We start from the raw sequence: 16,274 nt of genomic DNA, 5'->3' as shown, positions 1-16,274 counted from the left end.
AGCGGGCTTAGTTTAAAGCCCGGTGGAGCAGGTCAGCCAGTCTGGCTGAGAAGAGCCTCCTCCCTAGGGGAGAGAGGTGGAGGCCATCTCTTCCCAGCAGCTCACTGCCTCTCTCGCCAAAGAGCAGGCTGTGGTCATGAAAGCCAAAGCCTTCCTGACGACACCAGCGCTGCAGTCTTTGGTTGACCACATGGATCCTCCTGTCCCTCCTCAGCCCATAGCCTGAGACTGGGAGGATCGATGAGAACACCACCTGTGCCCCCAGACCCTTTAGCCCTGCTCCCAAATCCCTGTAGCACCTCATGACCCAGCTGTGAGCGCTCTGAGCTGTGTCGTTGGTGCCCACATGAATAAGGAGCATGGGATAGTGGTCTGTGGGTTTGAGGAGCTTTTGGATTATATTGTGGAGCCCAGAGTTGGAAGCAGTACTCCAGCTGCAGCCTCACCAAGGCTGAGTACAGCAGGAGGATGACATCCTCAGATTTGCTTCAGAAGCATCTATGGATGCAAGCTAGTCATGTCAATGTACATTTTGTAGCAAACCATATCAGCTGTCATTTATTCTTCAGATGGAACAAGCTCCAAAATAAATATTTTTCTGGGAACACTCATGGAAGTGTCAGCATCCTTGAGACTGTAGCTAGTTCTGACCAAACTCCTCAGTGGCTGCTATGATAAGGTCAAACGGGGTAAGGAGAAGATTGCTCAGTATTGAAATTAGTGACTAAAGCAGGCAGACTTCAACAGTTTCTAGATAAATGTTGATATGTATTTAAAATAAGTTTTTGACTGGAGTTATGTTTTAAATTAAGTTGGATTTTTCATTTATTTGTTTACTTAGCTGGCAGATGGGTTGTGGGAGTTGTAAATTAAGACAGATAATCTATAATCTCTCTTTCCCCACACCCTTCTCTCAATTTGTGTATCTTTGATCTCATTCAGTCTTCTTCACACACTTCATTCCTTTCTTCAACTCTCTAATTTTCCATCATTCATAAAAAAAAAAAAACATTGCTTCATTTCTGCATGCCTCTGTCTAGCCCTGATCTCTTTGATTTTATATGTTCCTCAATTACATGGTTACATTTTACCATGTTCAAACCGTTCAAACTGTTTTTAGAACACATCCTAAGTAGTTGACTAAAAATAATTTCCAAATTTTGCATTTTCATAATATTGTGAGTGAAATTAAGCTCCCCGCCAGATTTTTTTCTCTTCATATTGTTCTATTAAGCTTACCCTCAAATGTCCTTTGTCATCATTAGAGACTTGCTTTTTTATGTTGTTGCTGAGATGGACTGTGTCATATACTACATTTGTGGGAAAAGCTGCTTCCCCACAGCTTCACATCATTGGGGAGGGAGTGGAGCTTGCTCTAAATCAAGGCTATGCAACTTCAGAGAGGGTGGGGGTACACTTTGGGCAGCACCAGCACAAGCCACAGGTCCACTGGTCTTCATACTTCATGGAAGCCCCAGCCTTGCCCCCAGCTCCCTAGCCATGGGCTCCCCCTCTGCAACATACTTTTCAGGTGCCCCAGGCCACAGGCTCCCCCAGAACTATAGGCTGTCTTATGCTGTTGCACCCTTACTGACCTGGAAGTGGAAGCTGGAGGTGAGAGGGGGAGGCTGGAGAACCCAGCTGCAGCAGCTAGAGCAATGGGAGGAGTGGTGGCTGAGTAAGAGTTGCAAATTAACCATTTCTAGGCTGTCTGTTGGACAGCCCTGCTATAAATGCTGGCATTAGAGCTAAATGTAGTAATTTCTTCCACCTGTCCTAAATGGAAAATAAGGAAAAGACAAATTATAAAGAAATAAAACCCAAACCTGTTCATAAGATTATAAAAGACCAAAATAGAGAAGTCTATAGGTGTTGGCCTTTAAACTTTAATTATCTCCATATTTGCACAGGTACGAGGCTGATGTTTAAGGGAGAGGGATACATCTCATTGATATACACATTGTCATAAAAAGTGCAATGCTCATGTATATATGGGCTATAAAAAGTAGGTGAAAGGAAGACAAATTGGAAAGCTCGGCTGACGCTAACAGAATGAAGTTCAATTTGGACAAATGCAAGGTGCTGTACCTTGGGAAGAACAGTCAAAAACACAAATACAAAATGGGTGATACCTGGCTGGATGACAGTACTATGGAGAAAGATCTGAGAATCTTGGTAGATCATGGACTCAATACAAGTCTGCAGTATGATGCAGTACACAAGGCAATTGTGGTTTTCGGGTGCATCAGTAGAAGCATTAGGTGCAAGAAGTGGGAGATGAATAGTGCCTCTCTATTTGTCACTGGTTACGTCTTATCTACAGTACTGTGTTTAGTTCTGGGTTCCACATTTTTAAGAAGTTAGAAAGGGTTCAGAGGCAGGCAACAAGGATGATAAAGAACTGAGAAAGCAACTCATATGAGGAGAGGCTGAAAGTGATAGTCATGTTCAGCTCATGGAAAAGGTGTTTCAGGTGGGGACATAATAGTAGTCTTCAAATAATTGATGAGCTGCTATAAAGAAGAAGGAAAGCATTTCTTCTCTCTTGTTGCATAGAATAGGATGTGGACCAGTGGCTTGAAGTTGCAATAAAGTAAGCTTAGATTGGATATCAAGAAAACATTCTTCACCTAGAATAGTGAGGTGGTAGAATATACCGCCTAGGGAAGTTATGGACTCACCATCCGTGAAGGTGCTCAAGAAGAGGTTGGCCAGCTACTGGTCAGGGATGATATAGGCATAGCTATGCCTGTGTTCTACCATGGGTATTTCTCATGCTTCTGGTGTTTACTGGTTGTCCCTACCCCCTCTTTTTGCTACATGTGCCAGGGTGCCTCAGATATTGGGTGTTGGCTGTAGCCAAGGCTGGTGATTTTGACTGAGGTGTGCCAGTAATCCTGCTGGGACCAAAGCTGGAGGCTCCTGGCTAGAGGATCTTGCCCCTATGTTCAGGGTCAGACTGATCTCTATATTTGGGGTCAGGAAGGAATTTTACCCCATGGACTGTGACGGTTTTTGCCTTTTCCTGTAGCAGGGGACATGACCCTCTGCTTGACTAGGATCTCTCAAGTGTATATTAGCAACCTTCTATAGAAGCAGGACATTGGCTGCTGTGATTCCCCTGTTTTATTTGTGACTACTCAGGGTGTGATGTATCATATTGTCTCAAGGTTTATGGTAGCCAGGAAGAGTTTAGCCTGTGAATTGTATAAAATGGTTGGATAAGGATTATCCTGTCTCTGACAGGGCAGGTTAGACTTGGTGACCTCTGGAGGGTCCCTTCCAACTCTGCTTCTTTATGATTTCTATGAAGTCATCAGATAATCAAGCTTTTAAGAATTCCATATCTTCTGTACCATAACATATAAAAGAATACAGTTTAGACCACTGTTGGTAGAAGTTTTGTAATTTTTTTTATATTTAAGTTAAATTCTTCCTGAGCTCTTCAGAATGAGTGTCTCAGATGAACCAGCTGGATTTTCTTTATGACTTCTGGAGCTACGTTTGCTTATTATTACTACAACTACTGTTGCTGTAGTATTACTTTCCTCCCCGCATCAAAACTAAAAACTCTATAATGCTCTATATACCAAAAGTATGAAATAAGAGTCCCTAGTTCTTTATAAATATGTTTCAAGAACCAACAGGTGAAAAGACATGAGAAAGACATGCTGGCAAAAAAAATGGTAATGAAGCAGTACAGTAATTGTAGTAATTGTAATAAGCAACAGTGGGTGCATCTACACATTCATTAATGCACCGTAATTATGGCACATTAAGTTTAATACCTGTTATAGCAGCTACTAACGTAATGCACTGTAATCAGCACTACTGCACATTAGCGCAAATGAATGCTTTTTGAGTGATGCTTAATGTGCATTGTACTAAAGCTACTGCACATTAGCACAGATAAATGCTCTTTGTGTGATGCTTAACGCGCATTAGATTAAAGCTACTGTGCATTAGCACAGCTTTTGTCAGCCATGCTAACGTGCACTAGAATTAGTTCAATGCACATGAAGCATCTCATGTAGATGCACCCAGTTAGATTACAATAGCATTCTGAAAGCTGATGGTTCTATGAAGTTTTTCCTTTTTACCTTGTTATATGTATTTATGCAAAATTTTGTAAGCTTTTTAAATTGAATAGTACAATAAGGCTAGGGACGGACATTATACATAAACCAGTTTAAGTGATCAGAAACTGGTTTAAACCTGTAACAGAATAGACATTCAGTGCACATAAACCAGTTTGAAACCAGTTTGAGATAAATCTGGTTGAATGTAGTATCAAACTTAACTGATTTGGGTCAAACCAGTTTATGCAATGTCTGTCTCAGACCCCTTCCTGGTTTAAGATAAATCAGACTCCCCAGAACCCTGGCATGCTCTCTGGGTTGGGTGGGGCTCTCTGTTCCACAGCAGGGCTGGCCCCTGCCCTCTGCTCCCTCACTGGAGCTCTGGCAAAGATTTGCAGGAACAGAATGTCTGCCTGGTTTTTCACTGCTAAGCAGGGATTATTCCCCCGACCCCTCTGCCTTATGCAGGCACCTCAGCATTAGCTAGCAGACCACATGCTAACTACAGTCTGTGCTGTGGGAAACGACAAAGGCAGACAGGTTTTTTGGAGCTAATCAACAGGTAGCTTAATGTCCTTCTTTGGAAAAGCTGTTTAAGAATAGGTTGAACTAATGGAGAAAGGCTTTGTTTTCTTAATGGCTTGATTAAACACTGAGTTAAGGGTGATAAATGTTCCCTGCTGGTCTGCTCAGGAGGCGGGGAATAATAAGAGTGCCCTGCTGGGGCCTGGTCATGCCCCCCTCAGCTCAGCCCTGTGGAAGCAAGGAGAGGGCTGCTCTAGCATCCCTCCCCTCCCCCAGCTTCTAGTCTGAGCCACTGCAGGCATGTGCCTGCATTTCTGGAATGAAAAGGGAATGTCTATCCACCTCCAAACTGGTTTAACCTAGGCAGGTTAGACTAACCTACAAACATTGAATCAATTCAGATTCAGGCTTTTTGAATGTCTGTTCCTATTGGTGTTATGATTAAAGAGCATGTGTGTTTGCCAAGGAAATGGCTTGAATATGCAGGGGTTATCAAATGTGTGACCAGCAGTAGGAAAGAGGGATGGGCCATGTGCAGTGTTGGATTAGGTACTTTTTATTCACTGTCTCTCTACCTTTATTTAGTTAAATTTGCTAAACAACAGTGACTTAGAAGTAGGGGGCCAAGTGTTGGCATTGGCCTGCGCAGTCATTTCACCTCTGTGCATCCATTACCTCATCTATACAAAAAGGATCATCTTAATTATTATTGTGAAGTGCTTCCATATCTTCTGAAAAAAGCCAAAAAAAAGGTTATTGTCTTTTTGAAATTTTCCTTTTCTTTATTTCCTATTTAGGAAGAGTGGAAGACCCCCCCCCCCACTTGGGTGCAGTTCAGAAGCTGCTTTCCCAAAGATGGGTGGGAGAGCAGGAGGTCTGGTCAGGCACAGGCCAAAAATATCGATACAATTGCATCATTGGAGTCCTTAGTTGTTTGACTGAAGCAAGGGTCTTCTTTGTGACCCTGCTTGGCTGTGCTTGCTTCCTGTGTATGAGCCTCCAAACAGCCAGGTTTGAGCAGGGCAGCAGTGTGTCCAGTGCCATGGGCTGCATGCTAGAGTGTACAGATGTAAAGCATACAGGAATAAGAATTTAGCTTCAGTGCTATCACTTAGAATATCCTGGTATTCAAGTTGTTATAATGATGAAGAGTTAATGGCACAGTTTTGGAAACTGTTACAATTGAAGCCTTTGATCTGGTATCCCATGATCACCTCTTAGCAAAACTGGCCAACTGCGGCCTTGGGTCCACCACAATCCGCTGGCTGGGGAATTGGCTCCATGATTGGACCCAGATGGTGGTGGTTGATGGAAGTTAATCATTGTGGTGCCCTGTGACCAGTGGGGTCCCCCAAGGCTCTGTCCTTGGACCCATTTTGTTCAACCTCTTCATTAATGATGTGGACATTGGAGTCAGAAGCAAACTGCCCAAGTTCGCCGATGACACCAAACTTTGGGATAAAGCATCCACACCTGAGGACAGGGGGGTGAACCAGGCTGACCTTGACAGGCTCAGAAAATGGGTGGACAAGAACCTGATGGTGTTTAACACTGAAAAATACAATGTTCTCCACCTTAGGAAGAAAAACCTGCAGCATACTTACAGGCTTGGTAGTGCTATGCTAACTAGCACTACGGATGAAAGGGACTTGGGGGTCATGACTGAGCACAAGATGAACATGAGCCTTCAATGTGATGCTGCTGCTAGTAAAACGAGGAAAACACTGGCTTGCATCCATAGATACTTCTCAAGCAAATCCCAGGATGTCATTCTCCCACTGTACTTGGCCTTGGTGAGGCCACAGCTGGAGTACTGCATCCAGTTTTGGGCTCCACAATTCAAAAAGGATGTGCAGAAACTTGAGAGAGTCCAGAGGCAAGCCATGCGCATGGTCAGAGGTCAGGAAAACAGACCTTATGATGAGAGGCTGAGAGCTATGGGACTCTTCAGCTTGGAAAAGCACAGGCTCAGGGGTGATCTGATGGCTGACTATAAGTTTATCAGGGGTGCCCACCAGGATCTGGGGGAACATCTGTTCATCAGAGTGCCCCAAGGGATGACAAGGTCAAATGGTCATAAATTCCTCCAAGACCGTTTCAGGCTGGACATAAGGACGAACTTTACTGTGCAAGCCCCCAAGATCTGGAATAGCCTGCCTCTGGAGGTGGTTCAAGCACCTACTCTGAACGCCTTCAAGAGAAATGTGGATGTTTATCTTGCTGTGATCCTATGACCCCTTCTGACTTCCTGCCCCTGGGGCAGGGGACTGGACTCGGTGATCTTCCAAGGTCCCCTCCAGCCCTAATGTCTATGAAATTTATGAAATCTATGAAATAATTATGTGCAGTTGCTGTAGGCTGGGTCAGATCGTACCTATGGTAAAGTTATCCATGCATCAGTGTGTGCAGGATCAGAGTCTAAAACTGTAAGCATTTGGCATTGTATCTGGCACCTAGTAAGTGAAAACTGTGATGGTTAAAATGCACACACTACTAAGCAACAGATTGACTTTTATTAGTAGATGGTAAGGATGGTAAATCCAAAAAAGATGGCAAAGCCAGTAGGGAAGTGAGGAGGGGGTGGGAGGGGGGGTTTCGCGACGCTGAGAGAAAAAGAGGATAGAAACACATATACCTGTGACAATGGTCCGCAATGGTGGAAGAAGTGGTCCGAAGATGAAGTGTCTCAGTCTAGATATAGTCTATCGCGGGGGTCCTCTTCGGGTGGCGCAGGGTTGTCGTCCGTTGCTGATGAATCCTCTTGAAGCGAAGGTTCATGTAGTTCATGCTTTGTTAGCATGAACTACATGCTAACAAAGCCAACAAGAAGAATAATTAAAAATAAACCCCACAAACTCACTGCCAACTTGTATTTTAAAAACTTACATTTTTTGAATAACATGAATAAATACACACAGATCTAAAATTAACTCTTGGGACTTAGATAAGTACATTTATAATGCAGTCTAATATAATTTTAAAGTTATTTATAAAGGGTATGAAGGCACCAAGTATGAAAAATGGAATCATTACTCTCGAAGACACAGTCACTTTAGCTGTATTTAATTTTACTCTTTGGGGGAAGATTTTCAGATAGAGTCATGATGAATTCCTTTCTTCTTCTTATGTGCCATGTTAGAGAGACTACAAACAGTATATGTACAGATATTTATTTTTGCTTTTGGTATTTACTTTCTGCCTCAGGGATTTGGTTGTTGCACCTCTTCTGTATATAACAGAAGTTATGCTTTTAATTTATTTGGACTTTTTTCCACATTACTAACGGATTGCTGAGTTTAGAATTTCACAAATACTTTCTTTTTTTCTAAAAGAAATTCTCCTTTTTCATCACGAGAAGCAGCTAGCAGATACAGTAGTGTGTAGTGATGTGCTCTGTTTTAGGCCTTCTATTAGTGCTCACTTGACAAGCTGGAGTCAAATATAATCTGAACCTTTGAAAGTCTCTTGGAAAAGCATCTTCTTTCATTAGTGTCTTATGAATTATATTTGCCATGTGCCATATTATGGCGTGAAAAAAAACTTCAGTTATTATGCTTACAAAGTGAATAATATTCAGGAAGGTGGATGATTACAATGATTTTGGATTTTTTTTCAGTTATCTTTACAAAGCCTCAGGAGGAAGTTAGCCCATGGCAAACAACACACACACACTCACTTTCTTGCTCTCTCTCACCACCATTACTACATAGCTATGTAGTTTATTGTACCTACTTGTTAAAATAAATAAATAAATAAAGGAGAACGATGGGGTCCTAAGAAAGAACATTTCTTGTGGAGTTCCCCTCGTGTGTTCCCCTTAGCAGGATGAGCTTATGGGGCAGCAAGGGATTACATACCTGTTAACTTTCAAGCCTGTTGAACCCAGGAAACTGCAAGGAACCCTCTGAATGAATGCAGTAGCAATGTTAAATTGGATTCTTGTCTCCATTGGGGGCCTACTCACCAATTCTGCTCCCTCTCCTACATATTAGCAGTGTATCTTGGAAATGTGATGGAACAGAAATGTAACAGAAAGGTGAGGAGTATGTATTGGAATTGGTCTTAGCCATTTCCAACACCATCAGGATTAATTTCTTGCCTCTTGAAGAAGTGGAAGGAAACATCAGAATGCATTTAGCTAATTCCTAGCTATATGTGCTTATTTCTATTGTGTGCTGTGCATATATTCTGGTGTGGCGTTACATTACATACATGCAAACCATTTTATTTGAAACAAAAACCAAAATGCCACCTATCCTTTTAAGTCAAGTTACATTGATGGATTTCCCTTGTTTATTTGACATTTTAGTACACAGAATTAAATTGAAGGAAAATAAAAACTTTCTACACTTTGTACATTCATTTACAACTGGAAGTGGATAAAAAGGAAGCTTACAAGAAGTGGAAGCTTGGACAGATGATTAGGGAGGAGTATAAGAATATTGTTTGGGCATGCAGAGATAAAATCAGGAAGGCCAAAGTGCAATTGGAGTTGCAGCTAGCAAGGGTTGTGAAAGAGTAACAAGAAGGTTTTCTATAAGTATGTTAGCAACAAGAGGAAGGTCAGGGAATGTGTAGGTCCCCTAATGAATGGGGGAGACAATCTAATGACAGATAATGATAAGAAGGCTGAAGTACTCAATGCCTTTTTTACTTCAGACTTCACAGTCAAGGTCAGCTCCTATACTACTGCACCAGGCACCACAGTTTGAGGAAAAGGTAAACAGCCCTCAGTAGTAAAACAACAGGTTAGGGATAATTTAGAAAAGCTGGACGTGTACAAGTCTATGGGGCTGGATGGACTGCAGCTAAGGGTACTGAGGGAGTTGGCTGATGTGATTACAGAGCCACTGACCATCATCTTTAAAAACTCATGGTGATTGGGAGAGTTACCAGATGATTGGAAAAGGGCAAATATAATGGTCATCTTTAAGAAAGGGAAGAAGGACAATCCAGGGAATTACAGACCAGTCAGCCTCACCTCAGTCCCTGGAAAAATCATGGAGCAGGTCCTCAAGGAATCCATTTCTAAGTACTTGAAGAAGGAGATTAGAAACAGTCAGCATGGATTCACAAAGAGCAAGTCATGCCTGACCAAGCTGATTGCCTTCTATGATGAGATTACTGGCTCTGTGGATGTGGGGAAAGCAGTGGACATGATGTACTTGACTGTAGCAAGGCTTTTGATAGGGTCTCCTACAGATTTCTTCCAAGCAAGCTAAGGGGAGTTATGGGTTGGATGAATGGACATAGAAAGCTGGCTGGATCATTGGGCTCAAGGTCTAGTTGGCAGTGAGTATTGAGTCAAGTACCCCAAGAGTTGTTCCTGGGGCTGGTTTTGTTCAATATCTTCATTAATGATCTGGAAAATGGGATGGAGTGCACCCTCAGAAAGTTTGCAGATGACATCAAGCTGGGAGGAGTAGTAGATATGCTGCTGGAGGGTAGAGCTAGGATACCAGTGACCTAGACAAACTGGAGGATTGGGCTAAAAGAAATCTCGTGAGGTTCAGAAAGGACAAGCGTAAAGTCCTGCACTTAGGACAGAACAATCCCATGCACCACTACAGGCTTGGGACCAACGGGCTAAACAGTAGCCCTGCAGAAAAGAACATGGGAGTTACAGTGGACAATAAGCTGAATATGAGCCAACAGTGTGACTGTTACAAAGAAGGCTAACAGCATACTGGGCTGCATTAGTAAGAGTGTTGCCAGCAGATTGAGCGAAGTAATTATTCCCCTCTATCCTGCACTAGTGAGGCCACCGGAGTACTATGTCTAATTTTGGGCCCCCCATTACAGAAAGGATGTGGACAAGTTGGAGAGAGTCTAGTGAGGGCAATGAAAATGGTTCAGGGGCTGGAGCACATGACTTGTGAGGAGAAGCTGAGGGAACTAGGTGTATTTAGTCTAAGAGAAAAGAGAAGATTTAGGGGGAATGTGATAGCAGCCTTCAGCTACCTGAAGTGTGTTTCCAAAGAGGATGGAGTTAGACTGTTCTCAGTGGTGGCAAATGACAGAACAAGAAGCAGTGGTTTCAAGTTTCAGCAAAGGAAGTTTAGGTTGTATATTAGGAGAATCTTTCTCACCAGAAGAGTATTGAGGCCGTGGAACGGGTTACCCAGAGAGGTGGTGGAATCTCCAGCCTTGGAGGTTTTTAAGGCCCAGCTCCACCAAGCCCTAGCTGGAAAGATCTAGTTGGGCATGGTCCTGTTTTTAACAGGGGGTCAAACTAAATGATCTCCTGAGGTCCCTTCCAATCATAATTTTCTATGATTCTGTGATTCCATGATTTTAAAATTGTATGAGAAAGGTTGTTCTCATGGTATTTTTCTAGTCAACTGAAAAAGGGAATGCAGGAATTTTTGCAAGCCATTTATTCTAATAAAATGTTTGTTCCAAGTTGTATAGTTCAGATACATATCAGATAAGCAACTGATATTAAATCTTCCTTTACCTGGCTTGTTATGACCATTTGCTATAGAATTACTTTGTGTTACTTTAAGTGCAGCTTTGATGCGAGGTATTTGCAGTTACTGTGGCGTAATGTGCTTTTATCATGGTACCTCTGTAACCAGAGAACAATAAATGAGACTTGCTCATTTACACAGAACAATCTTCCCTCCTATCCCCAAAAATAGTTTCTTATACATTTTACTGCATGAATTTCTTAAACCCGAGGCAAATGGCTCAAACAGTGGTAAGGGAGTTAGGAGAAAGGTGGGCTATACCTGCTCTGTAGACATCCTGTGCTTTCTTACTTCAATGTCATCTTTTTTCTTGTAGATTTCAAGGCAACAGATGAGTTGTGAAAGAGAGCAACTAAGGGTAAGTGCAATAATGTCTAAAATTTTCTTTCCCATTGAACAATAAACAGATGCTTTTTCATGTCACGGATGCTTTATAACTTAAGATGACCATATTTATCTCCACTGATTTGCTATTGATTTTTTTTTAATAAATATTGTATAGCTTGGTATGAAGTAGCATTGCAGTAGATGTGGATTTTTCTTGTATAATTTATTTAGATTTGGAAGAATTTGGCTTCTTTCTGGAATGTGTTTGACATTGGTGTGCTCTTTCTATGTATGACAAAGTAATAGTAAGAAAGGGTAAACTAGCTCACAAACCTTCCTAACTGGCAACTTCCATTAGATACTAAGACACTTTTTTGATTGTTTATACTATCCTTATTTTCAGATAGCAATTGAAATAAAAAACAAGATACAATTCCAAGAAAGTTTTATGGTATTGTAGATGGCATGTTCGTTTTGTATGGTCTGTAAATAACTGAAGTTCCTGTACCAGGGTGAGCTTCTTTCTTTTCTTTTGTTTCCTTTAATGCAACTGCCAACTTTTCCAAGAGGCTTCAGTCTGTGTTCCCTTTGTATTCTACATGTGCACAATACCATTGCAGGGGCCTTTTTAGCACTACTACTTTCATGTATATTTGAAAGAGTCTGATACTTGTGCAAGCAGGGGTTAGAATGTATGCAAGCAAAGCTTATGTGTGCAGTAGGTATTTTTTTAGCTATATGGCCAATTATTGGGGATTTCCTTGCTAACCTCATATTTAAAATTGAAGTGGCAACCTTTTAGAAGAGTTTCTCTCTTAGGGGAAGTACTTATTTTATTTTATTTTATTTTTTGGTAGTCGAATACACTGGAAACATGGCCATAAGCCATGTCTTACAAAATGTACAGAATTAATTTGAATTCTAAATGATTTATTGTTTTAAGCATACTTTCCATTGACAGTACTTGTTTCAGCAGCATATTCAGTAACCTATTTGTGTTCAGAGTGTTTTCCAGGTTTCTTTTTTGTCAGCTTTTGCTTGATTGTCAGTATATTACCTACTGATTTTAATATAGACCAGTTAGTTAGAACTGCTTTTATTAGAATTTATGTATAAAAAGTAGGTATAGTATTCCTGTTCAAAATGTTTATTTTTGTGAGTTCATTTTTACTTTTGATATTTTGGTACTTCCTTTGTACTTTTGTGTTGATGTTATGCGACTGCACTGTTTTTGAACTGAAGATTTAGCTGTTGTGAAGATGCTCTGTTTTATCATTAGAGTAGTAATGTCTCAATGGAACCAGCTGTCAAAGCTGAAATATTGCTATGAGTATATCATTTGAAGGGCAGTCTTCCCAGGAAGTAGTGGTACCATGAGAGCAGAAGAAAGTTTTGTTTTTTATTGAATTTTCTTTTTTGAACTGAAAAAGGAGGGTGGAAGACTTTTGAAATCCAAGAGAGGCAGGCATATAAATCTGATGCCTGAGAAAAAAATGGCCTTTCTAACCTTATTTTACAGCTTTACTTTAAATGTAGGACATTTATTATTTTAATACCAAATGGCAATTTTAGAACTTGAAAGCCTTGTTTTCTAATCAATCAATTTACGTAATGTAGTACTTCCTATTCTTGTTCCCATTTTGCTCTCCTATCCCCACTTTAAAACCTCAGCTATGAAGAGCCTCCTTTTAAATAAATAGAACTAAATGCATCTTCTTCAGGAGATTACTTATGCCAACCAAGCTGTTGTCAAAAGGTTTTAAATAGGCCAAGATGCAATGAACACAAGGTCTCCCTATTGAGTGGGTCAGCATACTATTGAAGTGATGCTCTTGGTGTCCAAGATATAGCACCAGACTTCGGGTGATTGATATAATGGAAAAATACACATTCTTCAAACTATTGAAGTAAAGAAAATCTCATGAAGTGTTAGGGCTACTAGTTGAAATGTAGCAAGAGAAGCCACATTGTGGGTACTCAATAGAGAAAACTGAGTTAGTTCCACACATGTAAAGTCTACCTGATGTAAACTGATACTAACTGTTGGTTGTCCTCTCCCAGCCTTGTCAGTTCTCAATGTATCTTGATCCCTCTGGCTGTGTCCAGATGAGCAGGGACATGCACTTGCAGCTGTGCAAATAGTAGTGGCAGAAAATTGTGTCACTATGTTGTATCTCAGCGTATTCCCTTGCATATGCGCTTTGTTGCGGGACACATTGACCAGCTTTGGGCAAAATGCCTTTGCCCAGCTTCTCCTGGCTCTCAGCGTGCTGGGGGGATGAGGTACAAATGGAGCAGTAGTAATTCTGGCCAGCAGCCAAAACATCTCCCTGGAGTACCAAGCCTCCATTTGTACCTATGCATGCTGTTTTTGCACCGCTTTTTTTCCCAATATTTATTTTTGCTACCAGGAAATCCTGGTAGCAAATTTTGTCTCCATGCTGCAGATTTGCAGCATGGGGCATATTTTATCATTCCACACATGTGGTTTGTGCTGCCATAAAGAGCCTGCATGTGGGGATGTGCCCTCTGAGTACAAGTATCCAGATGACAGGACCAAAGCCTTAACATTTCTTATGTCAAATAACACCATTTTCCTCCTACACCTGTTGCCCGATTGCTGGAGATGCCATAAGGAATGCTAAGAATAAAGTGAAACTGGCTCCATTTTCATCCCATGCGGAGTTGCTTCGCAATCAGCTCTTTCACTTAGGGTTAGTTGTGTGTGTGTGTGTGTGTGTGTGTGTGCGTGTGTGTGCGCATGCATGCATATGTGCAAGTTCATTTGACTTAACTTAATCCAATCTAAATTAAAAGATGAAGCAACATGTGTCTGAAGGAATAGCAGAAAGGGTTTGTTGAGTGGAATGAATTTTTTCATAGAATGCAAAAATAGAGTGCATAAACATTTTTTTGAAGTCTTAGTACATTTTTGGTAAGAAATGATCTGATGTCTGAATTCACCTATAAGTTTGCACAATTGTTATTACTGGAGAGTTAGTATATATGTGGGAAAGAACTATAGATTGTGTTGTGTCATTTACACTGTTAACTAAGGTGTCAGCAACACCAGTACTACACATGATATAATGAGAGGTGATATTAAACGGAAAGGGATAGCAACTTGACTTCAGGGATAAGGCTGAGGTTGAGGGCAGGCAGTAAACTGAATAACTTTAACATGGATGTCACTAAGCAAGTACTAATATATAATGCTTCAGTGTCATTATGTCATTATTTTTATGATATAATTGTGTATCAGTTGCAATGGGAGGATAGTTAGAAACTAGAAAATGAAAGCCATGCCCCATAAATGAAGTTCTGACACTTGGCAGTCCCTTTAATTTCCAGTACAGTGGTACTTACTCACTGAAAATTCTCTCTGTCTTTACAAGCAAAGGTGGGGTAAACATTATCAATTAATTAATATTATTCAGGAATATCTGTGTAGCAAATTCTAACTGGAAACACTGTTTACTTAGAGCATCTGTGACAAGGCACAACAAGTTCATGTTGGCTTATTCAAGTCAAAATTTGTAGAAGCAAATTTGTAAAAGTATCAGTTGGCCTGACCCCCAAACATGGAGGCCTCAAACTAAGAATGTATTGTCTATTTTTAGGACATTTTTGCTATTCAGATTTTGGGGAGGCTGTAAGAGCAGGTGCTCACATCAAACTTTAAGAAAAATTCAAGGCTGCTACTGGTAAATTGGGAGTTGGCTATGGAAAATATTATCTTCTTGCTCACACATTTCTAACCCCTTCCTCATAAGGCAAGTAAAGGAATGCAAGCAATATGTAATTATCTTCCAAAAATGTCCTGGATGATTTAATCGTATGATATATCAGTTTTCCCATCTTTTGTTTCTTTTAGTGGATTTTAGATTTTAAACACAGAGAAGAGGCTATGGTTTGCTATATTAGTACAGCACCTAGCATAATGAAACTCTTACCTGTTTGGGACCTGTGGCCATTTATATACTATGCAAATGATAAATAATTAGAACCATTAAGCAGGACTGTGCATCTGATCCCTTAGGTACTACAGAGCTAAATATTAAGGGTGTGCAAAATGGGCTGTATTCAATTCAGATTTAGATTCTGCCCAAATAAGGGACACTGATTTGATTCGTTGATTCAGATCACTATCCCCAATTCAATTCGAACAAATCTGAAGATTCAATGCTGATTCAGAGAATCAGCGATTCAGCCATAGGCATAGCTTTAAATGTTTTTTCTACATACCTTGAGGTACCAGGCACAGCTTGTGAATGCTGAGATGCTGGGGTGGATGGAGCGTTCCACAGGAGCATGGGGGAAGGCTCCTGAGTGCTCAGCAGCAAACCCGGAAGTGGACTGGAAGTACTTCCGGTCCACTTCCAGGTCTGCCGCTGAGTGCACAGGGGCCCTCCCCCCTCCCCCCCCAGCTTAGCAATCAGCCCCGGGGGAACCTGGGTGCCCCCCCAGACCCAGGAGGTACCAGTCACCAAGCCAGGGACATGTCGGGGGGGTGGGAAATATGCTCCCTGGCGGACCCAGAAGTGGACTGGGTGTGCTTTTAGTCCACTTCCAGGCCTGCTGCTGACTGTGCTGGGGAGCCCCACATGCTCCATTGGGATGCTCCATTCGCCCCACTATCGCAGCATTCACGAGCTACCCGGTACCCTGAGGTATGTAGTAAAAACTTTTAAAGCTGTGTCTGTCTGAATTGCCAAATCTTTCTGAATCTCTCCAAATTGATTTGGAGGGTTCTGATTCGATTTGGAGTGATTAAAGGGTCTCCTGATTTGATTTGGATTTGGAGATTTGGCCACCGAATTGGACCAAATTTCCAGCAAATCAAATCAGGGACCAAAGCTTCACATAGCCCTAC

General features: G+C 41.4%; 1 protein-coding gene across 1 annotated transcript in view; it reads left to right on the top strand.

Annotated features, from left to right (window-relative positions):
• RBFOX1 (RNA binding fox-1 homolog 1) overlaps positions 1-16,274 on the top strand; it is a 1,278,833-nt gene that overhangs the window by 608,369 nt on the left and 654,190 nt on the right. Inside the window, exon 3 of the mRNA XM_014520084.2 lies at positions 11,391-11,432. Within this exon, the coding sequence (XP_014375570.1) occupies positions 11,391-11,432 (42 nt within the window). The remainder of the gene's footprint in view (positions 1-11,390; positions 11,433-16,274) is intronic.

This window comes from Alligator sinensis, unplaced genomic scaffold (genome assembly GCF_000455745.1).
Source record: "Alligator sinensis unplaced genomic scaffold, ASM45574v1 scaffold404_1, whole genome shotgun sequence".
In the NCBI taxonomy this organism is placed as follows: domain Eukaryota; kingdom Metazoa; phylum Chordata; order Crocodylia; family Alligatoridae; genus Alligator; species Alligator sinensis.
This window is presented reverse-complemented; position numbering and strand designations above follow the sequence as displayed.